At 53.1% G+C, this 24748-nt stretch overlaps 2 protein-coding genes across 7 annotated transcripts in view; one reads left to right on the forward strand and one right to left on the reverse strand.

Moving 5' to 3' along the window:
• MARCH2 (membrane associated ring-CH-type finger 2) overlaps positions 1-18241 on the forward strand; it is a 32758-nt gene extending 14517 nt beyond the window's left edge. For all 4 annotated transcript variants that reach the window (XM_027671215.1, XM_027671217.1, XM_027671219.1 and 1 more), the window contains 3 exons: positions 385-580; positions 12554-12763; positions 15502-18241. In XM_027671215.1, the coding sequence (XP_027527016.1) occupies positions 385-580; positions 12554-12763; positions 15502-15660 (565 nt within the window). In that variant the 3' untranslated portion in view covers positions 15661-18241. The remainder of the gene's footprint in view (positions 1-384; positions 581-12553; positions 12764-15501) is intronic.
• A 1900-nt stretch (positions 18242-20141) lies between these two features.
• LOC113961149 (thaicobrin-like) lies at positions 20142-23953 on the reverse strand. Of its 3 annotated transcripts, none has more exons than XM_027671221.1 (3): positions 23132-23953; positions 22910-23019; positions 20142-22286 (listed from the first exon to the last, which is right to left on the reverse strand). In XM_027671221.1, the coding sequence occupies exons 2-3, from the start codon at positions 22980-22982 to the stop codon at positions 21766-21768; spliced, it is 594 nt and encodes a 197-aa protein (XP_027527022.1). In that variant the 5' UTR covers positions 22983-23019; positions 23132-23953; the 3' UTR covers positions 20142-21765. The 3 variants fall into 3 exon arrangements, with proteins under 3 accessions (XP_027527022.1, XP_027527023.1, XP_027527021.1); XM_027671222.1 differs by having other exon boundaries at positions 22910-23051; XM_027671220.1 differs by having other exon boundaries at positions 22910-23055.
• Positions 23954-24748: the final 795 nt, after the last annotated feature.

Raw genomic sequence — 24748 nt, forward strand, 5'->3', positions numbered from 1 at the left:
GTGGGACATGTGTGCTGCAGTGGGACATGTGTGCTGCAGTGGGACATGTGTGCTGCAGTGGGACATGTGTGCTGCAGTGGGACATGTGTGCTGCAGTGGATTCTGTGCCAGCTGAGCTGGCCAGGCTGATGTGCCAGCTTTCTTGGGTGTTGTGGTGCTCATCAACAGGACTTCCTGATTTAACTGACCTAAAATGTCCTGGGCACCTCCATGCTCCCCTGAGACTGGTTTCTTGCTGCAGCAGGCTCCTGGCATGCTCTGCCACATGCTGCTTGCTGTGCACGTGCCTTTCTGGGGCTTGGTGGGACCAGACACTGTGGCTGTGTCGTTCTGCCTGCTCTGACCATGATTTCATTCTGTTTGTCTCTTGTTCTGCCTCTTCAGTGATGGTCCCATCTGTCGAATCTGTCATGAAGGTGGAAATGGGGAGGGACTGCTTTCCCCATGTGACTGCACAGGAACACTGGGCACCGTGCACAAGAGCTGCCTGGAAAAATGGTTATCCTCCTCCAACACAAGTTACTGTGAGCTCTGCCACACAGAATTTGTTGTAGAGAGAAGACCAAGACCTTTGACAGAGGTACCACTTTCTTCCTGCTTCACTTTTATTTCCGTATCATTTGAGAGAAAATGACTGATTGCCCTGGTGTCCTTGTAGTCCCTGCTGTCTCCTCCTCCTCGCAGTACTTTAGCACTCAGGATGAAGAATCTATTTGGAGAGATGGAGTCTCTTATCAGACCAAGTGATGTAGTTGCAAACGTGCAGTAGTGATGTTTGGAGCAGCTCTTGCCCGTGACCTCCCCACATGGCACCTGCCAGCAGCAGGGTGCAGGGCTGCACAAGCACTGTCCTTGTGGCTGTGCTTTAATGTCTGAGCATCAAAATGCCAATGTCACCACACGACTGATTGAACTATGAAGTGCTCATAAATATTCTTTTTTCCCCTCCTAGTTTAATCTTATGTCATATTGTTGCATTAGTGCAGCTCTCTTGCATATGCCTTCCTTGTCATGTTCTGTTCTGAAAAGTGAGATGTGCTGATTGCTGATACTCTTCGTAAATACTTGTCTTCCCCTGGCTAATATTGGTGTGTGCTTCAAAGCCTTTGGGCCTTGCTCCTTCCTGCTGCTCTGTGCTCCTCCCTGTTGAAGGAGAAAGCAGGACATGGCTCAGCTGGTCCTTGTGTTCCTCTTTGCACTGACTGTAGGGAGACCAGGATCCTGATGGGTCCATCAGCCTTCCAGAGCTGGAATCTACAACCCAGGCTCTGGCTGGTAGGTTGGTTTTTTTTTTTTTGTCACAAGGCCCTCATCATTCCCCTGTTTAGGTGTGGTCACCTTTCAAACTTCCTTTGACCCCCAAAGTTTGTAGCAGCAGCCTGTAATGAAGGCCTTTACATATGGGGAACAAAGGCAGCTTGGAGCAGGCTGTTGTCTGATCTCAGTTCAAGTGTACATCCCCAAAGAGGAATAAGTTAACCAGTGAGTTGATGTACAAATGGCTGTAAGGTTTGTTTCAGAAGAAGGTTTGATGTGTCTGAAGTTGTGTGAGCTGTGTTGGCAGGTGAGCAGACGCTGTTTTATGGCTCCTGTTCCAGACAGTGCTGCAGGACCATGTAGGAGGGTGTTCGTGGCACCTGGAAGATCAAAGCAAGGTCTTGCAGCCCTTGCACCCTGTTCAGTTCCCATTCAGTGCCTGTGGGCCTGCAGGCAGGCTCTCTCTGTGTCAGTGTGCTGCTGGCTTGTCTGGGGTGTTCCTTCAACACAGTGTGAGACTGCAGAGAAGCACCAGTCATTTACAGTTATCAATTTTGGGAGCCCTCAGTCCTGCAGCCACCAACAGTGGGAGGAGTGGGAAGTCTGGAAGCTGATTGTTAACAACAGGCTTCTGTTACCTGTCAGCTGTTGGAGGTTTGTTGGTGACTGCCACCAAAGTGTGTGTGGTGGGGCAGGGGTTAATTCAGGTTTGTAGTGGTGACTGCTCTTGTCCACTCTCTCCTTGCCCTTGCTCCATCAGTTAGATCAAAACTGAGTCAGAACTGGAATTCTAACCTGCTTTTCCCATCCCTGTTTCCATTCACATTCTAGATGTTACTCCTTTCTCTTCCCACCTCCCTCTGGAAACAATACCTGTCCCCTCCTTCTTCTAACAGTCCCCAGCTCTCCTCACACTCCCATCTCCTCCCAGTGAACCTTGGAGGGGAAAAAAGCCCACCAACTGGGGGAGCATTCAAGCTTCAGTTTGCAAAATTGATATTAAATTTTAGTGATTGTTTAACTTACAGCTGACTGTCATTGACTTGACAGCCCCAGACAGGAGAAGGCTTTAGCCTACAGTGCTAACCCAAACCATGTATCCAGCAAAGCAGTTTGTAAGAGCATTACCTTGGTGCTTACTGCTGTCAGAGTGTTACTGCTTCTCTCCTAGCTGCTGAAACATATAAAATGGCTCTTTGACCAATGCCTCTCAAATGGTTTCAGAGGTTGCAAAACACTGTTTTAAAACATTTGGGAAGGGCTGTGTCTTGGCTTTGAGGATGTGCTGCAGGCAAGCCCAGGGACAGGGAGCTTGCTGGGGCTTACCCTGGCCAAGTTATGAGTGCAAGTCTCAGATGTTTTGGCTTAGGAGCTGGTGAAGTATTCCTGCCCAGAAACAAACACGTGGGAGTGCCTTTAGCCATCGTTCACAGATGCTGTAGCACCTTGTAACAAGTATAGGCTTAGAAAACTGCACACTTGAATACCAGCTCAACAGCCAGCGTGTATTGGAGGAGTTTCTCCTGTGACACCAGTGTCTGCCTCCAGCAGGTATGAGGAGCTTGCTGGGAGAGTGGGAAAGGGAAGTCATGGCTCCTCTGTGCACTGACTTGTCTGTACTCCAGGATGGACCAGAGGGCAGCCCAGGACAATCAGATTTTAATTGCCGTTGAAATTTGTGAAAAGTCCCTCTGGACTGGAGCCTGTAGGGGTATGGTAACCAGCAAGGAGTCTGTGAGTGCTGAGAGGTGATGGGTGGGCAGCATCTAATGACCCTCAAACACAGGAGAACTGCCACTGTGTTTTCAGAGAGGAATAGACCCCTTGAGCCACTACTGCCAGCTGGCAAAGGCTTTGGGATACGAGTGATTTGTTACTTGTGGTGTTTGGGGACTGTCTGTGAGCACAGTGAAGGGGATGATCTGCCCTGTTGTGGTGTCTGCCAGGGGCACAGCTTTCCTAAAGTGCTGTCAGTGCCTTCTGAGCTTGGAGGCTGGTAAGTCCCTGATGAAAAGCCACCAGGGAGCCGGTGAGAATGATCCCTGCCCCAGAGCAGAGCCCAACATGCAGCTCACCATCATCGTGCAGCCCCAGAGCAGTTCCCTTGCCACCAGTGAGGTTTTCCCTGGCTTGACCAGCAGCCTATAACCTGTTTTAATACATCCCATGGTAGCAGCCTGCTCTTGCCCTTTCCTAGGGGCCAACAGTGCTTCCCAGCACGTGATGGAGTGCTGTGGGTCTGGCACCAGCCGTGCTGAGCCGTGTGTGCTGTGGCTGCAGCACTCAGGTGTGCTGGGTGCTGTACAGGTGTGCACCTGGCACACCACAACTGGAGGGCTCCTGCTAGAGCAGAATGGCTCACCTGGCTGGAAAGACTCCCTGGTTTTGTTGTGTTACTTCCACCATGCTGTAAAACCTCTGATCCTTTCCTGAAGTGTGGGGAAAATGTCCTGGAGTTTGGTTTCTCGTTTTCCTTGGGAGTTATTGCAGCCACTCTGAGCTCCTGCACCGCTGCAATCAGAGGCAGTGACAGTGAGTGTGCTTCACCCCATGAGGTTTGTGGGGCTTTGTTCCCTGAGAGGTCAGTGGACAGTGTGACCGCTTTGGGAAGCGCCGCTGGCAGGGGCAGCTCTGCCCTTGGTGCAGCGCCCTTGGGAAGGAGCTGATAACCCCTTGGCCAGCTGGCTGCTGCTTTCCATTAATATCCTGCCTGCAGTCTGGTGCAATCTCATCCCCACACCAGAGCGGGCTGCAGCTCTTCACCAAATACTTTTGGGAAGTGTCATCCCCGAGTTGTTCATCTGTTTCTGAGAAGAGGGCTGGGGAAGGACGCTGCTTAGTCATTTAAAAATGTCACGGTTCCCTCAGCTGCCTTATCTGGGAAGTTCTCTGCCCCTTGGTTGTGGGGAGGGGTGGGGAGTGTTATGAAACTCTGGGGGAAGTGATGCTCGTGGTGAGTGCGCTGATAAAAATCCGCTGCTCACCAAGTAAAGCTGGGAAGTCAGAATAGAAATTAGGAGCAGAGGATAAATGGGATGGAGGCTTGGGCTGGGAACGATGCAGGAGCATGCTTTATGGCAGTGGTGTTGATGAAAGGATTTGTCCCAGGTGTGACAGACTGTCCAAGCATCCTAGCTGTCTTTTGCTGTCACCTGGCCACGAGAGAACTCGGTGACCCGCTGCCTGCTGCTGTTGGGCCTCACAGGAGAAAGCAGCTCTTGCTGTTTGCTCTGCCCTGTCCTGCCTTTCCAGTCTGGGGAGACTTAGAGCTGCTTGTAGTGGCTGCAGCAGTCACTGGTCAGCAGAGCTGATCCCTGGGAAGGAACCATCAGCCCCAGGAAGAACTGACTCTGTCCATGTGCCTTTGAGGAGCCTTCAGAAGGAGAGGGACTGAGGCTGACTGTGGACTGGCAGAGACGTTTTGGTGAGAGCTGGGGGGAAGCTCCATTGCTTCTCTGTAAGCTTCCTGACTTCTTGGAAGTCAGGAAACGCCATGACCAAAATTGCCTTGGTTTTTACTTCAGGCCTCTGGTATATCTGCACTGCAGTGTGCTCTTCATGCTCACAGGCTGTGTTTTCCAGGAGCAGTGCATGGGTGGGAGATGCTCACTAGCTAACTTTGTTTATCCCACTGTGTGCTCTTGTGTCCCTGCTCACCAAGACCAAACTATTCATTTCCCACGGGCTTCTCTGGGCTACTTATTGCTATGACATCCAAGCACTTCACAAACATTAATTTAATTTTGCAGCCTCCTTTAGGGAGGGAAGGTGTCAACCTTGTCCAGCGTGGATTAAAGATAATTTCTTAATAGAATTGTGATTTTGTTTTCTTTAAGCAGCCATTTATTTGTGTTGTGGTTTGTTCAATGTAAAAATAGTAACAGTGTTGGCTGCCAGTGTGCCTGACCTCTGAACCAGGAGTGGGGTACTTGTCTGAGCCCAGAGCCAGCTCTGGCAGCCAGGGGCTGGCCCATGGATGTGGGGGAAATATCTCCTGCAGTTCAACCTATTTCAGTTATTTTTTAACTAAGAAGTTGTTTGAAAACAAAAAAAAAAAAACAAACCCCTGAAATACTTTTGTAAACTGTTAGGTTGTGAGATCGATGGGCTGAGTGCTTTTTAGGGGCATGGTTTGGACCCCTGCAGGGGGTTGGAGAGTTGACCTGCAGCTCTGGGTGGAGAGTCTGTAGCCAGAGGAGCAGGATGCTGCCTGTGCTGTGAGAGGACAGAGGGCTTCTGCTGGGCTCTGAAGGGGTCTCCAGCACAAGAGGGTTGTGGATTGGGGCTCCTGAGTGAGGAGCATGTCCCCAGCAGAGAACAAGATGGCCAAGCCTTGGAGAGGGATGGATTTCCAGTACTTGATTTTCCTACATGGATGTTAGTTTAATGTGCATCCATATGTTTACAGGGGAGTGATCTGAGTCCATGACACTCCAGCCAGCAGGGCTTGCACAGTCAAAAAGTGCAAGATACTTTTCTGTGTTCACTGGAAGACTTCAGCAGTCAATATTTAGATTAAGTGTTCAAACTGTAAGTTGCAGCACACACAGCTTTCCTGGAGCAGGTAGTTTCCTCTTTGTTTTAATAACATTAAGCACAGAAAATGCCTGGTTACTGCTCCTCTTCCAGGAACATTTGCTGTCCAGACCATGGTAGAAGGAGGAGCACAGGTCTTTGGATGTGAAAGATTGCTGCAGCTTAGACAGCTCTTTCTCCCAGGCTACAGGTGGGCACACAGTTCTCTAGGCAGAGTTGGGTTTATTTGCCCTTATGTTTCATGCCTTAAATTTGTCTCAGCCAAACCTTCTTCTTTAGAGTCCTGTAGGGAGAGAAGGAAACACCTCTTGTGATCATTTAGTTCTTGCCTTCTTAGAAACCTAAGTTAGGATGTGACAACTTGTCTGGAGGAACCTGGCTCCTCCTGACACTGGGAGAACCAGGGTAAGTGCTGGTACAGGCAGCTTGTGTAGGAGTCAAAATATTCACCCACCCCCCCTCTTTTAGTGTTCTCCCTTCCACGTAAACTCTTCTCTTTGGTCTGCAGCAAAATCCATCACAAACCTGTTTTCTCTTGCAAAGTGCTCTCCCCACTGAAGACACTTTGTCCTCTGGGATTTCAGGCAGAGATGCATGGATGGAAGTGCTTGGGGCTGTGTTGGATGGGTTGTGTATTTCCAGACAGCATTACCAAGGGTGACACTGTGACTGTTCCTACAGCCACCAGCCCTCCTGCACAGCTCCTGACCTTCTCCCTGGCTGCACCCCGTTGCCCACAGAGGGAGTTGGGCACATGGGTCAGTCTGCACTGGGGCACCTGAGCCCACTCCTGCCTGTTTTCACTTTCCCAGGTTACCAGCAAAAATATTTCCTGTCCATGGCTGCCTTGTTTTGTGTGTTCCGCTGTGGCAAAACCCTCTCATTTCTCTCTTCAATTCATTAACTACTTAAAAAGTGTTTAAAGCTTTAACCTATTGTTAATTTTGTCCCCTCTGAGTGTTTCTCCATGGGCTGAAGAGAAACACCACTTCCACAACCCAGAGGCTCCTGTCTGGGGCCATCTGCCCATGCTGTGAGCCAGCTTTTGTTTCCCATCTCTGTTGACCATCACTACCCATCATCTGGGCACAGTTCTGCTGTGGGGTGGTTGGGTCCATGCTGAGCAGCCCAGGACCCTGCAGGAATGTCCCAGGCTGGCAGCTCAGAGCAGCAGCTCTTTAGTCTCAGCAAAGGTCAGTCCATATTCCAGAGGAAGGATGTATTTTTGTCCACACATTGTGTAAATACCAGGGAGAGGAACCAAGGGGTTACAGGTCTCTGCTCTGAGAGTGGGCACGAACTGCTGCTGCCAAGGCCAAGGCTCTGGCTTTGCCAAAACTACTGGGATGTTGGAAGTCAACATATACTGGTGGTGAAAGCTAATGAGTGTAAGGCAGCACTTGTTCATAATGCTTCTCTCAGTGTTTAATACCTTTGCTGAAGCAAAACTCATTTAAGACAACTCACTAATTCCAAAAAAAGATTTCTTTGGTGAGCCAGTCATTACTGGAGGAGTCCAACCACACCGTTTGTTCCCATATTTCTGTCCTTGCAAGCAAGTCTTGTGATGGAATTCCAAGAAAATTCTGCTTCCATGTCTTCAGTGCTGGTGTTTTCCAGCAATGTGTGTGTTAACAGCTTTATTTAAAAATGGCAGCTTTAGTGATCCCTGCTTGTCCCTTTGCCTCCTCAGAACAGCTCCTCCTTCCAAGGGTGCAGCTGTGCTGTGCAGAAGCCCGACAGTTTTTTGCTCCTACTGTTTTCCTTTGGGTTTATTGTGCAATTTGGATTAAAGATGCTTCCTTTTCAGTGGTTGCCAGTACTTTTGGTTCATTTAAACTGGATATTTTATGTAGTGGATTTTTTTTTTTTTGTCTCTTAAGGAAAGTACAACTTCCAAACAGAATGTCACCTGCAACAAAATGTGTTTTAAATCCTCTGAGGTGTTTGCTTGGCTGTGTGGGTCACTCTGGAGTAGGGGTCACCTCCCATGGGTCTGCCACATGCAGTCCTGCTCCATGTCCTGAGTCTCCCACACCTCTGTGGGTGTGGGAGGTGCTGTGGGAACATCCCCAGTGCATGCAAAGGGAGGTTTGCAGGCAGGATTTGTGATGTTACTCCTGTTTACGTGGTTAGGGAAAGAAGTTTTGGCTCGGGCACAGTGCCCAGTGCAGCTCTCACTGCCCCCCCTCCAGTTCAGAGAACTGAGCTGTGATGTAAGCTCTCCCCCACCCTTCCTCCAGCCTTATCTTCCTCACAGACAGACTTTTCCCTTTGCTTTCCTTGAACTCTCATGCTGGACTCACTGCACTTGTTGTCCCATCTGTGCTCCTCTGCCCTTCCCCAGCCCAGCTCTCTCCTTGCTCAGGGCAAGCCTCTGTTAGACTCCTGGATCTGCTGAAAAACAAGTCCCTCTTGGTTCCAGCTGACTCCCAGTCCTCTAATCTTTTCCTTTCTCTCTTTGCTTGTGTTTGCTGTCTGGAGATGCTCTTCTCAGATCCAGCACAAGATCCCCTTGGCACTGCTCTGCAAACTGCAATGGCCTTGTGCTTCCCAGCAGCTGGGGCTGGCTGGGGGCACTGGGAAGGTTTTCATGCTGTACGAGGAGAGATTTGGCTTGTGGAGGTTTGCAGAGCATCCATAGCAGGTGGCTGGGGACAGGGGGATGAGGAGGGGCACTTTGCTCTGCAGCATTTAACTGCCCTGCTTGCAGGGCTGGAGGCATTTCTGAATTTTGGCTTCCTGAACCCTGGGTACTCTGTCAGAAAACATTCCTTCCCATCTTGGTAAAGGAAACAGGACCATCCTGCTGGGAGTGCCCATGGAGCTTGGTGGCCTGCAAGGAGGTTTGGTGCTGGCCTAGAGAAGGGATGTGACAATCTCTCGTCTGAAGCTGTATTTTTTGGCTCAGCATGTTTCTCAGGGCAAGGACAGGGCTAATAGTGCTGCTGTGAGTCAAGGTCATTTGTTTTTTTCTGGCCTGTATAGCCAGGCACCAGCTCAGCAGCAGAAGGAAAACCAACAGGCACCTGAGCAGCCACAGGGTAACTGTTTGGGGGGCAGAAAGGACGTGGGATGTTTTGTGATGCATCCAAATTCTCGTGTGTTGCTGTGACTTGCAACATACCTTCGCTGTGGAGCACTGGGGGACTCTGTGGCAGCTGGTGAGGTTGGCAGGTCATGCTGGTCCTGACTGGTGCTCACCAGAGCAAGGCTGGGAGAGACCTGAGCACGTGCTGGCTGAGACTCCTGGTCCCTGTGGTCCCACAGGGCACAGGAGTGCTGCAGGCAGGGTGGTTGTGAGGCAGGGGCTGACAGCTCATGGCCGTGGACATTTAGCCACAGGAGGCAAGTCAGCTGTAGAAATCAATGGAAGCTAATCTTTAAAACACCCTTTTATAACCCCCCAGAGAGACTGCAAGATGCTGGGAAAGTCCCTCATCCATCCATTCCCACTGGTCCCAAGGGGCAGAATGCAGCCCTGCCCCAGGACGTGCAGGTGCTGAGATGGACTGGCTGGGAGGCTGCTCTGATGTGCTTTGAGCTCTGCTCTTGTCTTCCAGAGGAGCTGATTATGTCCTGGTGCCTTTTTCTGCCTCCCATCACTGGGCTCACCCAAGGTTCATGGGCACAGCAGCACCCAAAGGTGCAGCTTCCCATCATCACATAGCCCTGCTGTGGCTCCAGGAAATGAGCTCCCTTACACAACCCTGCTGATCCCACCATCTCAGGATCACACTAGAGGACAAAGAAATACAGTTGTACCCAGAATAACTTCTCGTCACCCAAGTAGAGAGAATTTGTTTCCAGCAGGCTCTGGAACCCAGCTCGTAGCCCAAGTGGGCAGCAAGCAGCCAGCTCTGCCTCTTCCCCTTCAGTCTCAGACATGATTGCAGCGTGGAAACTGCTTGAATAAGACCAAGTTGTGCTTTTGTTGCCTTCCCATGTTTACTTGATAGTTTTCCCTACAAAAATTCTTTAATCTGCCTGACCACTTTATGGATTGTTTGCAAGCTTTATTTGAAGTCCTGTGTGCACTAATGTGCTGCTGTGCCAGAAACCTTGTGCCCTTAGGGTGGCTTATTGTGTTCTTTTTCTTTTTTTATTGGGTCAGTGCATATTGGGAAAGTAAATCAACTACTACAAAGGGAAATTAATTTGCTTCCTGCCTTTACATATTTGGCTCTCATCTTGGGGAGGAGGAAGGAGTTTCAAGGGTCACGAGGAATATAAATAGAATTAAGATGCAGTGAAATACCTATCTGCCTTCAGTCCCTGGGCTTCTTACTGTACAAGGGTCAAAAGTGCCCCCGGATGTCCTGTTCCAGGGGACGAGGTGCTCTGGGCTTGCTGCTGGAGGGACATTTGTCCAGTCAGAGTGGTTTGGTGTTCACCCAGTGTTGGGTCACTGGGCAGCCCTGTCTTGGTTGGACTGGGGAGAGCTGGGCACGTGGGCAGGTTCAGCTGCCAGGGCTGCCGAGGACGTGCCATGAGCTGCTGTCCCCCCTCTCTGCTCAGGGCTGCTCAGGCTGTGTGTCCTTATCGTCCCCACACAGCTCGTGGCACTAATCTCCTCTGCAGAGCCACGAGAGGGGGACCTGCAGGTCTGTGTCCCTTCTCTCAGCTCCTGTCCAAACCACAGCTCTGCCTGCTCTGAAAGCTCTCTGGTGGAGAGGGACCTGGCAGTGCTGCTTCTGACAGTGGCTGAACAGGAGGCAGGTGGGCCCAAGAATGTCAGTGGCACTTGGCTTGTACCAGCAGTAGTGTGGCCAGCAGGACCAGCCCAGTGACTGTCCTCCTTTGCTGGGCACTGCTGAGGCCCCACCTCAAATCCTGGGGTCAGTTTTTGGCCCCTCACAATAAGAAACACATTGAGAGGTTGGAGAGTGTCCAGAGAAGGGAACGGAGCTGGGGAAGGGTCTGGAGCACCAGGAGCAGCTGAGGGAGCTGGGGGGGCTCAGCCTGGAGAAAAGGAGGCTCAAGGAGGACCTTCTGGCTCTCCAGAACTCCCTGACAAGAGGGTGGAACCAGGGTGGAGCTCTGCTCCCACGTAACAAGTGACAGAATGAAAGGAAAAGGCCTCAAGTTGGACTGGGGGGGGCAGGTTTAAATTGGATATTAGGAAAAATTTCTTCACTGAGAGGGTTGTCAGGCATTGGAAGTGGCTGCCAGGACAGTGGTGGAGTCGCCATCCCTGGAAGTGCCCAGAAAATGTGGATGTGGCACTTGGGGACATTGGTTAGTGGTGAACATGGTGGTGGTGCTGGGCTGATGGTTGGACTTGATGATCTTGGAGGTCTTTTCCAAGGTTAATGATTCTATGATTCTAAGAAATTTCCTTCTGGCTGTCTGGCCATCAAGTTGTGCTCAGAATGGCTTTAAAATCAATGGCAGTTTATTGTCTGTTACCGCAGGAGCATTCAGATGCTTCAGGTGACATCTCCAAAATATCATGCTTATCAGTCCTCCCAGGTGACATTCCTGGCCAGGCTCATTCCTGTCACTGCAGCATCCTCTCCTCTGCTCGGGTCCAGCTCCGTGTCCTGTCCCAGGTGCTGCAGAACGTGCTGCTACCGTGGCTCTGACCAGCCCAGCCACCTCCCTGCTCCTTGCCCGGGTTTGCCATCTCCCCCATTGTGCTTCTCCTCCCATTCCTTCCCCCTCTGCTCTGTCTCTCTGAACATCCCTGCTGGAGTTAAATCTGCACTCCCTTGTGCCCCCTCCCCTGCTTCCCTCTGGGCCCAGTGCTCTCTGTGTGTCTCTCTGGCCAGCCCTGACCTCAGGTTACCTGTGCTGAGGTCTCCCTCATTCCTGGCATACCTGCCACCACCCCTTCTGTGTTGCTACTTCAGTGGTGGTTTCCCTGCAGGAAAGGAGCTTTGTGTGCAGAGTTCTCCGATGGGTCCCTTCCCAAGCTGTCTGTTCCAAAGTGGGGACCCCACTCCACTCTGTACTGATAGTCCCTTCCCTGCTCTCACTGTGCCTTTTCAGTAATGTTCTCCCATTTTTCTTAAAAAAAATAAAATAAAATCCCTGATGAGGTGGTCATTCTCGTGCAGGGAAGGAGGAAGGATCTGGCAGCCCAGCACACACAGATCCCAGTAAAGCTGTGCTGTAACAATTTGGTATCAGTAGGAACCACAGCAGCTTGCTATTCTAAAAAAAGGAAAGGAAAGGCTGAAAATACCGTAATCCCAGGAAAATAGAACAATTGCTGTTGTTGAAGTCAAGTATCCACAATGAAGCCACACTAGAAGCAAATTGGGATTCCTAGAAAAAGTGAACGTTTGGTGATTGCCAGTGAAACTCTAAAATGCCACAATTCTCCCAAGGAACCCAAGAGAAAGATTTGGGAGAGCTGTCCTTATGGCTTGGCCTGGCCTCAGACCCCAGTGCTCCTGGTTCCCATAGCCCCTACACTAGTTACAGAGTCATGGACCTTCTTCTGTTGAAGAACAGTCCAAGACCAGCCAGATCTTTCATAAGCTAGGCTTTACTGAACCCACCTCCCCCTGCCTGCTCCTCCCTGCTCCAATGAAGAGCCCAGGAGCTTCCTTATCCGCCACTGCCTTCCCCTGCACACGTTCTTCAGTTGTCTTCCCTGTCTCTTGTTGATTGTTAAAAACAGGCTTGGCACTCTCTAGTTCCATTTTTGAGAAGGTTCATGTGAGTTGAGCACCCCGTACCAGGTGCCTCCAGCGTGCCCAGTGCAGGTGAGAGTTCTCCAGCCAACTAACGCCCTTCTCTGCCCTTCCCGCAGTGGCTGAAGGACCCCGGGCCCCGCAACGAGAAGAGGACCCTGTTCTGTGACATGGTGTGTTTCCTGTTCATCACCCCGCTGGCGGCGATCTCGGGCTGGCTGTGCCTGCGCGGGGCCCAGGACCACCTGCAGTTCAACAGCCGGCTGGAGGCCATCGGACTCATAGCTCTCACTATTGCACTTTTCACAATCTACGTCCTCTGGACGCTGGTAAGTGCCGGCTGCCAGGGCCCTGCTCCTGCTCCAGCTGCAGGACCTGGCAGCGCTGGCTCACAGCCCTCCAGCTCTGCCTCCCCACGGGAGGAAACCTTGGGCTCTTCCTCTTGAATGGCCGTTGAATTGTCTTCCCGTGGGAGCTGCTCGAGTTGTTGCTGAGAATGAGAAACCACTTCCTGACCAGCTGCTTTCCAGACTGGCACGGGAGCCGTGTTCCTGGGGTGTCATGTACCTGGCACAGATGTGCCTGAGCAGGGCTGGAGCTGGGGCTGGGTGGGAAGGGCTGGGGCCGGGGCAGGCAGTGCCCATCTGTGGTGTGTGCTCCTATTTTCGAGAAGAAACACAAACTTGGTACCTGGGTGGTTCAGGGGAAAAGTAAAATCTGGAACGTGTTTGGCCCCTAAATTATCTGCCATCATGTCCCTCCGTGCTTTGTGCTGCCCAGCACACACGGGCCATGCCCGGGGGGGTGCAGACTGGCCTTGGGGGTATTTGGCCCACAGCAGAACAAATTCCTACACAACCCTTTCAAGGTGTCAATGAGACAGAAGGTGTGTGCAAGGAACACTCTGGCCCTGGGGAAACCTCTGGCTTCTCTCATGCTGGGTTTTGGAGTTGAGCCCCAGGCCAAGGCTGGGTAGCCAGCCTGCCCTGGCCCACTGCTGCTGCCTGGGGGGCACTGAGCATTCCTGGGAACCTGTGCTTGACCCTGTCTGGGGGTTGAACTGATTCATGCTGGGAAAGAGCTTCCTGCAGAGGCCTCTCTTGGCATCCCTGGATGTGCTGAATTAGGGGGCCAGGAGCTTGCAGCTTGCAGGGAGTTGAGGAGAGCAGGACAGGGGATGTGGGTTTACTGTGGTACCTGTGAGTGCTGCCAGCAGAGGCCCAGCAGGGCTGGGGCAGCTCCTGCCCAGGCCCTCCCCAGGACCTGCTCTCCAGGGGCTCCCAGGCCAGGGAATTCCCTCTGTTTCCCATTCTCTTTTTTTGTATTCTGTTGCTGGCTGGATTTCTGGGTTTGGATCTTCGTTTTGGCTCTCCTATTCCAAGCCCTGTGTGTGCTCATGCCCTGTCACTGCCCTTTTCCAGCTGCTTGCTGGGAAGCACCATTTGGAGAAGGGAAGGGGTGCAGTTGCTGCAGGAGGAAAAGTGGGACCCCAAAAAGCTGGCAGTTCTGTGGGCAGTAGAAATGCCCCAGCACATTTCCCTGCCATCTCATGCTACAGTTTCTCAGAGTAACCCCTTCCCCTGTGGCAGGACATTCCTCTCCTCCACAGACTGGGGAGCCAGGGCAGGCTGAGCTGGTGCTGCAGCAGCCCCTGCTCTGGGGGGGCCTGCAGAGAGAGTTTCTGGGGGCAAAGCTGGAGCCATGGAGGAAAGTCTCCATGCTGCAAGTTCCTGCATGAGGCTTCTTTTTGTAGAAAGCCAAGGTAAAACTGGAACCCTTAAGAGGAAGTGTTTCTGTCTTCTCTTCCCACAACTGATCTGGAGAAGCTGGAAACATGGGGGAAATGGAGAAATGTTTGATTTGGGATTTTTTTCATGGTTTTTTTTTTGTGTGTGTAAAATAACAAGTCCTGACTAAAATGTCTCTAATTCTGCAGTGCTTCACATTTCCTTGAGCAGAGAAGGACTTCAAGAGAAGCCCCTTTATTCACATTTACCACGTTCTCACCCCGGGCTGTGCAGCACAGGAGGCCAAAAATGTGGGGGGGCGGTGACGGCTGTAATGGGTGGGCGGGTTGTGGGAGAGGCTGTGGCCAAGGCTGCAGCTCCCTCCTGTGGAGCAGGAGCCTTCCTTGAGGTTTCCACCATTAGCTCCCCATTCCCATGCTGTCTCTGAAGACTGGGAGGTGCTTTTAGCAGCAAACAACCTCACTGCCACAGCACCTCTGCAGCAGGAACGAGGGGAGGGCACAGATCAAGCAGCTCAGTTACCTCAGACCCGAATAGAATTAATTGGAATGCTGACTTTTCCGTGTCAGATGTACTTCCTGGTACTTCCTACTTGCCAGCTAAATGCTTCCTGTAATTTAACCGAGTATGAAAGCCCGGTTTGGATGAGTGGCTGACTGGATTCGGTGTTTAAGCTGAGCTTGAAGCTCCCCTCGCAGGCCTGTTCCAAAACTGCAGGGCCATTCCAAAACTGCAGGGCCAGCTCCAGTCTCTGCCGGGCTGAGGTCCCTCTGCTGGGTCCCTCTGCTGGGTCCCTCCAGCCTTTGCATCCTGCCCTTTCTTCCTCCTGGGGGACAAATCTCCCAGGCCCCGGTGTTGACAGGAAAAATGAGTCCAATTGCTGTCCTGTTGTTGCAGACAGAAGAGGGAAGGTTTTTGGGAAGGGTGAAGGAGGTTCACTGGGCTCTGTGAGACGGGAGGAGGCTGGTTGGATTCAGACACTTGTTTTGGCCACTCAGGGTGCTCCCTGCAGCCTGGGGCTGGGTGAAGGGGCCAGTCGTGGCTCCTCCCCGCCGCATTTCACCAGCGTGGACCCAAACCCAGCTGAGCAAACCCCGTCCTGCTGTGCCAGTGCTGCCCAGAGAGCCCCTTTGGCTGTGCCACGCTCAGCCTGTTCTCAGCAGGAAAGGGTTGATTCCCCATCAGAGGCTGGGGCCGTGGAGTGCCCCAAACCGTGTCGGGGTCAGGGCTGTGTCCCTTGCCTTGGGATGAGGGACACAGGGAGGCAGAGGGGTGAGGGACAGGGGGTTGGTGACAGACGCTGCGTTCTCCCCCGCCAGGTTTCGTTCCGCTACCACTGCCAGCTGTACTCGGAGTGGCGAAGGACCAACCAGAAAGTCCGCCTGATGATCCCAGCCTCGAGGAGCCCTCACCCCGTGCCCCACTCCCTCCTCTCCGCCAAGCTCATGAAGAAAACCGCGGATGAGACGACCGTCTGAGCCACCCACGGGGGCCAGCCCGGGGCGAGGAGGGCTGTGAGTCCTCACGTGCCCAGGGCAGCTCTGGGGGCACCAGAAAACAATCATCCCACATGAAGGGACTCTGCGGTCAGCACCTGCTTTAGACTTTGACAAACAGACAAATAATCAACGTCTGTGTGTGAAATGGCCCAAAAGAGCCCAGTGGCAGAAAATGCCTCTCTGCAGGGACGTTTTCCCATAACTAAATACCATACGTGGAAAATATCTCCCTCTCTCTCTATATATATATATCTATATATAATATTATTTTTTAATGGCCATGCATATTGTGTTTCAGTCCTTTTGTGTAGATGTTCTAAGCTTCAGGATAGAAGCCGGCAGCCTGATCTCATTCAGAGGTTAAATCAATGCCTTTTCTCCAAATGAGCATATAAAGAACACTTTTCATCATCCGTTCTTGAAAGGCCCCTTCTCCTTTGCACTAAATTGGTTTTGATAATACTGCAGCAGCCTTCCCGTTACTCTTTGGTCTCTTTCATGGTGTTCTGTCCTTTCTAGAAAGTTGAGTGTTTTTAATAATTATTATAATCCCAGAAGGAGTAAAATGACGTAATACTGAATGGAGACATTTTGTATTGTAAAGTACTGTAATTTTGAGATATAAGTTTCAAAAAGAGAGATCTTTTCCAGTGCAGATGTGATCTCACAAGATGCTTTCCTTGCCTATCCTGGCTCACCCCCAGGACTCGGATGCACTCAGCTCTTGGTGTGTCTGGCAAAGGTAGATGGAGGATCCGAGGGTGGAGAGTCATGGTTTGTATTAGCTAAACCCACCATTGCCTTTTGGTTTTAAACGATCGAGAAAGGAGCTTTCCTGACCCCAGAAGGTTGAAGTTTCTGTTTGCTGATGTCCTTTCACCATCCTGAGGCTGGACCTCCCGTAGCATCAGTTCCACACGTACCTTAGGGGACAGGCCATGCCCTGCGGCGCTGGCAGGACGCGGGTGCTCTTGGCTGTCTCTGCGCTTTATTTGCACATTCCAGAGGAGCTGCTGGGATTGAGTTCATCCCTGACAGCGCTGCCTGCCTGTTGTGTCCTCTAGTGAAACCCTCCCAGTTCGCTGGTTCCCAGAGAACAGGTTTGGGTCCCTTCTTTTGTGGGGCTGGTGTTCCTCCTCCTCCTTCTTTTACCTGCATTTCCGGCACATCCAGCTGTCGAAACCCTCTGTCTCAGAGTGCCCCGTCTGCCGAGGGTCTCCCTGGTTTGGCTTTGGTCCTTGCCTCTCTGCCATCCTCCCACCCTGCCATGTGGTGCCCGTGCCTGGTGCTGAGCTTCCCTGAGCCTCCCATGTGTCACGGACTGTGAGGATGGAGGTGGTGCCGCTGCCCTGCCCGGTGCTCCCGAGGTGTGTGCTCGGCTGGAGCCTGGGATCTGCTCCCGTGATGGTGAGGGCAGAGAGCAGGGAGGAGGCAGCTCCAAGGTGCCCGTGTCCTTGCAGTGGGTAGTGGTGTGTGTGACACACTATGTCCCTCTGCCCTTTTGCTGAACCCAGGTGGATCGGTCCAATGCCCTGCTAGACCAAGACCTGTCATTTCTTGGATTCAAAGCACCCCACGTCCTTCCTCCTCCTCCTCCTCCTCCTCCTCCTCTCTAGCTGCAAAGCAGGATGCTTTTCCTTGTGTGTCCCATGACCCTGGGCTGGAAGTTTCTGGTGGCATTAATAGCAGGGACCAGTGTCCTGTCTCTCCCAAGAGGATCGCTCCAGCCCTGGGTCCTGGGTTCTGTTGGCTCTTCTCCTCCCTCTTCTGTGCCAGGGTTCTCGTGCAACTCAGGGATACCCCGGCACATCTTTCAGCAGCCTCTCTGTCCCTTCCCTTCTGCCACATACCCTGGGCACCCTCCCTTTTCCCAGTCATGCAGGGATGACTCTGGCCCTGGTGCTCCTGGAGGAGGGGCTGCTGCAGCCCAGCTCCAGTCCCAGTCCCTGCTCCAGTCCCATCCTGTTCCCACCCAAGCACTCCCTGCTCCTCACACCCTTCCGTGGCAGCGGGCACTGCACCACTGCCCTGTGCCTTGTCCTGGGTGTCCTTCAGGCCCTTCCCAACAAACCCCTTGTCACCAGGACATTCTCAGTGGAGAAAAATGGGGGAGTGGTTTCACCTTTTCATCCCTGGCTGCCTCCCAGGAGCTTGGCCTTGCAGTGCACCGAGTTCTGGCCGGTGACAAGGGATGTGCACTCCCACACCACGTTCCCCAGGTAAGGACTGAATGGAGCCAGTGTTCCACTTAGGAGACCCACTGTTGATCCTAATATGCAACTGTGAAAGCCAGAAGCCCCTGGCTGGGGCAGTGGGGGCCTGGCCCTGTGCTGTAGGGCAGCCACGGCTGCACTCAGCTTCCTTGACTTTATTGTCATTACCAATAATTGGAGTTGTTGCATGTGCCCCTACAAGACCCAATAGCCACTCTTTAAGTCTTTTCCTCCTTCCTAGAGAGGATGTTCAGCTTGTGGATGTGGGAAATCCGTGTCTGACCCACCACGTTCCAGTGTCATGGGGAAACGGGCTGTGCAATTATGTAAATAAAAGTGAGACAAACTTTGGGTTGTTGTGTTGTTACTGGGGGGGCCGAGCCTGCAGAGCCCAGCTGACCCCTGAGAGCTGGCAGGGCTGCCCAGGGCAGCTTCCCTGACCTGCCCCAGGAGCCCCGGCTGAAGGTTTCAAAGCTGGACAAAACCCATGACTTTTGGTCATTTTTGGGCTGTTTCTCTGGCAGTGCACAGAAGCCTCTGGGGTGTGGGCCAAACAAAGTGATGTTTGAATGAAGCAAAGAGTCCTTTGGCCCTTGGATGAGCCAGAGGGTGTGTGTGGGGCTGTACGGAGTGATCCTGATGCTCCCCGAGGTGCTGCCCTGCAGAGGCTCCTGGTGCTGCCCCCGGGAGTTGCCCGACCTGAGCCTGCCCGTGGCCCTCTGGCCCAGCCCCTCGCTCCAGGCTGGTGGGAGATGCTGGACGTGTCTGCCAGCCCAGGCTTTCACCCGAGCCCTGGTGAGGCCATGGCAGGCTCTGGATGTGTCTGAGTCGTATCCCAGCTGTGTCCAGGCTGTGTCTGAGATGTGTCCAAGCTCTGTCTGAGATGTGTCCAAGCTCTGTCTGGTTGTGTCCAGGCTGTGTCCAGGCTGTGTCCAAGCTGTGTCCAGGCTGTGTCTGGGCTGTGACATGCAAGAGCTGCTGCAGCTGCAGGGCAGGGTCCTGGCTCTGGCAGCTCACCACCAGCTGGCTCTGAGAGCCATCTGGGACCAGCACCGTGGCAGGGCCTGCAGGGCAGTGTGGGGCAGGATGCCTGTCCAGGGCTGGACATGGAACCTCGGGGCAGAGACCTGGACAGCCATCATTCCCTGTTCCATGGGGCGAAGAGGAGCCCCAACATCCTCTGCAGCCCCAGCCCTGCCCTCAGCCCCAGCCCTGGACATGTGTTTCAAAGCCTTGGTCACACCACTCTTGCAGAGTGGGGTGGAAATTGTGAAGCTGCACATTAAAAGTGCCCCTCAAAACACTGCAAAACCAATGCTGGATGCATTTCCAAGGCCCTGGACAAGGCTTTAGCCTTGGCCCAGACCTTGAATGAGCTTCCTGGCCAAGCTGGCAAATCAAGGGGCTTCTGGGCTTGTTTATGTCAAAAGAAAAAAAAGATTTAAAAGAAGAAAGTGCTGTCGTTCTGGAAGAAGGTTCACCCAGTCCTTTAAAATAAAACTGCTGCCACCCAGCAGTCTGCCAGGGCGAGGGGGAGAAAACACAGCGTAAAAGGAACAGAAATCCCAGAGAAAGGGCTCACTGGGTGAAAAGGAGACAGAGTTTAATGGGGAGGGCATTCAGTCCAGCTGCCTGGCCAAAGTACCAAATCCAAGCAGGCTTTGGAGCATCTCTGGCAGACCAGCTTGGAGAAAAGTGTGCTCAGTGAGGTGCCTCTGCTGCCCATTGCACCCCCAAGGTGCAATACTAGAATAGTAGATTTCTAATACTAGAACAGAATGATTTCATGTAGTATTGCACCAATACTATACAATTTTAATCCAAAAGCTGCAATTATGCAGCTCAGCTCCCAAAGAGTTGATTTTTTTGTATATATTTAATTTTTTGGACGGGTACAGCAAACAGGAACCATTAAACCTTTTCTCCCCCTTCAAACCACAAAATTCCAGTGAAGAGGATCCAGGGCACTGTTGGAAAATCCAGCTTTCCTGAGCTGGCTTTCAGAAAGGAATTTCTTCTTCTTGATTGAAGTAGGTGTCCCTCAATGTACAGCACAACTCCTTTGGGGTGTTTCCCAGGACAAGAGACAGAACCAAAGCTTACAAATTTTTTGCCATCTCCATCTCCAAACCTTCTGCCACGAACCTCTGTCGTGGTGTAACCCCAGCTGACAACTAAACATCACACAGCGACTCGATCACACACCCCCCCAAAAGTGGGATGGGGGGAAAAAAGGAAAAAAACTTGTGGGTTGAGACAAGAACAGTTTAATATTTGAAACAATGTAAAACATGATAATACTAATGACAATAGTAATCATAATAAAAAAAATAAAACCCAAGAGGAGCAAGCGGTGTCCAGTACAATTGCTCACCACCCAGTGACCTGTGCCCAGCCTGTGCCCCTTGTCACCTGCCCACAGAGGGGAGGAATTGCCCTGCTGTGAGCAGAGATCCATGGATTTCCCCAGTCTTGGTCCTACCACATTGGAAGAGGGTTAGAGCGGGGCTCTGGAGGAAGATAACTGGGCCTGACCCAGTGCTGCAACTCTTTGCAGCTGCTGGAGTAGACCAGGGAGACCAATTCTCTTGCCTGTGCCCAGGTGCCACCACAAAGATGACAACTGAGGTGGCACTAAGAGGGTCCAACCAGCAATGAGCCTGAAGAGGAATTCCAGGCTGGACCAAGGACAAGGTTCCCCTTCACTTACATTCACCTTCTCCTCTCCTAAGGGCAGGATTTAGCAGGATCCTGTGGGATGGGACCTCCCCAACTTTCCATGTCTGGCATGTCTCTGAATGTCCCTTCCTGCAAAATACCAGTTCTCCAGAGCAGATCTAGTGCTGTCCTGTGAGGAGCAGCTGAGGGCTCTGGTCTTGTCTCCTTTGGAGAAAAGGAGGCTTGTTGCTCTGCAGCTTCCTAGGGAGGGGATATGGAGAGGGAGGTGCTGAGCTCTGGAATCCAGGGACAGGACACCTGGGAATGGTTCAAAGCTGCTTCAAGGGAGGTTCCAATTAGACATGAGGGAGCATTTCTTTACCAAGAGTGTGGTCTGGAACAGTCTTCCTCGAGAGCTGGTTGGTGCCCCAGGCCTGTCAGTGTTTAAGAGGCAATTGGACGATGGCCTTAGTAACAAGCTTTACTTTTGGTCAGCCCTGCAGGGGCCAGGATGAGGTGATCACTATAGGTCCCTTCCAAGTGGAATATTCCAGTCTAGTCTGTTCTATGTGAGGAAAAGGAGACCTTGATGGGGAGAGATCAGAGAACGGCAGATCTGTGGGAATTGCCTCTCCTGTGGACTCCAGACCCTGCTCAGCTTTGTTCCTGCCTTCCTGGGCTGCCCCCAGAGCTGCTCCCAGTGCCCTGCTGCAAGAAATGTGCTTGGTGCACGTGCCAGTGACGAGTGGAGGGGAGGCAAGGAGAGGTTTGGGTGTGAGGGGAAGATAAGTGTTATCATCAGCACCCAGCCATGCTTGAGGGTTTTTAACTTCATCTTAATAGAAAAAAACCCGAGGCAGTGCTCCAGCACCTTTTACTACCTGCTGTGTTTTCCGTGGCCTTGGACAGAGCAGCTCTGCAGTGCCCTGGCACTCGGTGCCACCCGCCTGCCCTTGGCCCTCCTGGCACCAAGCTCCTCCATGCTCTGAGCCTCGGTGCTCTCCCTGCAGTCCCAGCTGAGGGCTGGGCGGGATGAAGGAGGCTCTGTGGTGGCATCCACCTCCATCACCTGCCAGTCCTCTGCTTGGTGGCCAGAGGAACCACGTGGGGAGAAGCCAGCAGGACACAGAAGAGCCCTACCAGTTCCCAGACCCACAGTGATGGTGTTTGCCTTTCCAGTCTCTCCCCTGCCCCCCCGTGCTCCCTCCACGTGTCAGGGGCACAGCTGGAGCCATGAGCCCGTCCCCACCCAGAGCCAGGGGTGCAGCCTCTCCCCAGGACACGAGGCCAGGCAGAAAGCAAAGATCGGGGCTTCATTTTCAGCATCAGCAAATGCTACCTGCTTGTCTCTGAAGTCCAGGCAGACCTGGATGGCCCTGGGGAGGTAGGCAAGGTGCAGAGGGGTCCAGTCAGGGTCAGTAAAAGCGTGGTATTGTCCAAACCACTGCCCCACGGCCCAGATCCCCTCCTGGGGGGAAAAGCTCAGGACCCCCTTCCTCCTGACAGACTCCTGGGCCACCCCCACAGCCCACCAGTCCCCCGCCTCAGCCACCTCCACCTGCCAGCAGTGTCTCCCCTCAGCAAAGCCCTGCCTGCCCAGCACACACGGCTCCGTGTCGAACCGCTCGGGGGTGTTGGGCAGCGACGTCCACTCATCCCCCCGGCCCACCCTTCGCTGGTCACCGGCCAGGATCAGGAAGGGGTTGGCGGTGTCTGGGTCCAGGGTCACGTCGGCTGGGGACAGAGAAGGAGAAGCTGCTCAGAACAGGCAGCCCCAGGGCTGCATCCCCCCCAGCAGGAGAAGGGACAGGGTGAGTTCTTTTCCCAGGGTGGGACACCCCTTCCTGCTGGACTGCCCCAGGCTCACTGCTGCCCCAGTCCTGTCCCTGCCCCAGGAGCTTGCACACATCCTGGGCAAGGAGACCCCCATTCCCTGGGGGAGGATGCGCGTCAGTGGGTGGGTGCACATCTGCAGTGCAGACACCTGGACCTGAGCCTGGCAGTCTCTGGGGCTGCAGGAGCAGAACAGGCAGGTCAGGGCACAAACCAGTGCAGACTGGATAGATGTTACCCCAAGACCCAGAACCCGTGGCCCCAAAATCCTGTTTCTTTCTCCATGCAAAGGAAGGGGCCGAGGATGTCACCTCAGGTGTCTTTGGTGCTGGTGGAGGCTCAACAGATCAGCACGAGAAGCTCAGCTGGGGGTGTGGCAGCCACCAAGTCCCAAGCCATGACAAGCCCAGGCTGGGACAAGCTCCAGGTGCTTTCACCCTACTTCTTTCAAAGCAGAAGCAGGATGGGAGTGTTTTCCCCTCAAGAAGGGAAAGTTCTCCTTCCTCTTCCCTCCTGAAACTCACCTCTTCCACTCATCTCCTCCACCTCATTCCCCAAGGTCTCACTCTCTTCTCTCTCCAGCCTGGATGCCAGCATATGTACAGAAAATCAACAGCAGGGCAGGAAGGATTCCCTGTTGAAAGTGACAATGGCAGGACTCGGAGACTGCCCAAAGATGACAAAGCAGAGAAGCAAGGATGGAAAGGTCACATGATTTCAGCACTTTTTAGACAGTCAGCACTCACCTGCAGGTTGGCTGCAGGAAGGGAGGTTTGGGATGAGTTGGCAGGTCTTCAGTCTGCTCCCCACTGCCCTGATCTCCTGCTCAGCTCATGGCTGGCCTGAGCTTGCCCAGCACTTGCAGCTTGTTTGAGTGAGCAGAGCACAGTGCAGAGGGGCTGGATGGCCTGGAGAGCACAGCTGGGACTGGGAGTGTGTCTGGGGGACCACTCCATGGAGCTTCTCCCTCCCCTCCTCTGGGCAATGGCCCCCCCGTCCTGAAGCTTCCAGCCCACGTGTGACCTCATGTAACACTCGAATTTGGCTGCTCTTCCTGCTCCTGCAGTGCCCAGCCCTGTCTGCAGCACAGGCTCTGCCACACGGCCCCTCCCTCCTGCAGCTGCAGGGGGGTGATAAAGCCCCTGAGCTCTGCAGGAGCTGCTGTCCTTTGCTGGACACATCTGTGTCACTGGAGACATCCCTTGCTGTTTCCCTCTTTTCCTTGTCACCCCTTTTGGCCAGGTCCCTGATCAGCTCCCTTTGCCCCAGCAGGTGCCCCCAGGCCTGACTGGGCTGGGAGGGGACCGGAACCCACAGGGCTGAGCGCCCACGGGCACTGCCTTTGCCTCCCTCAGGGCAGCAGCTTTGCCTCAACCAACCACCCTCCATGGCCTTGCCTCTGGGCTGGCAATTGCTTTGAAGCAATAGTGAAGCTGCTGCTACTGGGCTTTGCTCCCACCCACTGCCTCTGGGTGTGAATCCTGGCTCCATCACCTCCCTCCTGCCCACTGCCTCTGGGCTCATGCCAGGGATGTGCAAAGTGCTGCCACATCTGTCCCCTCCTGAGCCCAGGGAGCAGCTCGGGAGGACGCTGTGACACACAGCCCTGGAGAGCCCCAGGAGAAGGGGTGTGCCTGTGCATGCTGCCAGAAGGGCATGTCCAGATTAAAAACTCCCCAAATTACTCAACAACTTTCACTTTTGACAGGAGGCAGCACCAGAGAAAACAGGTGTCAGGCTGGGACAGGGTGATAAGTTTTTTGGTTTTCAGACAGCTCAGCTGGGATCAGGAGGCCCCTTCAACACTCTTGGTGACAGTCAAGTAGCTCCTGCTCCAGCCAGAGCCCAGAAAAGAGCTCAGGATCTCCAGGTACGTGGCGTCTTTGGGGAAAGATGGGATGGAAATTGCCCTCTGCCATCTGCCAGAACCAGCTCTGGTTTCCATGTCCTGTTAGCAAAGTGGAACCAAGTCAGTGGCAAAAAGGGGGGATGGGTGGAGAGAGCTGAGCAGAGCCAGGTTGTGTCTTGGCTGGGCCTTGGATTAGTGTTTGGACTCTTTGGCTTCTCTTGCTCCAAAGCCTTCTCCCACTCTCAGGGAGGTGCAGGCAATGAGTCCTGACTCGCTCAGGGTTTGTCCTTCAAGTCCTGCCCCTGTGCGTCTCTTTCTTAAGGCTGGATCAGAACAGCCAGGGCTCCATAGGAAAACAACTGCCCCTTTCTGCTGGAATTGGAGGAAATGATGCAGCTTGTCCTTTGCTTTCCCATGGGAAATTCCCACCACTTTTGATGCCAGTCAGGTCCTTTGCCTATAAAGCTCTAACCAAAGTCAGTCTGATGAGGGAAAATCGATTTCAACCTTGGGC

This window comes from Neopelma chrysocephalum, unplaced genomic scaffold (genome assembly GCF_003984885.1).
Source record: "Neopelma chrysocephalum unplaced genomic scaffold, ASM398488v2 Primary Assembly neopelma1_97060, whole genome shotgun sequence".
Classification (NCBI taxonomy): Eukaryota; Metazoa; Chordata; class Aves; order Passeriformes; family Pipridae; genus Neopelma; species Neopelma chrysocephalum.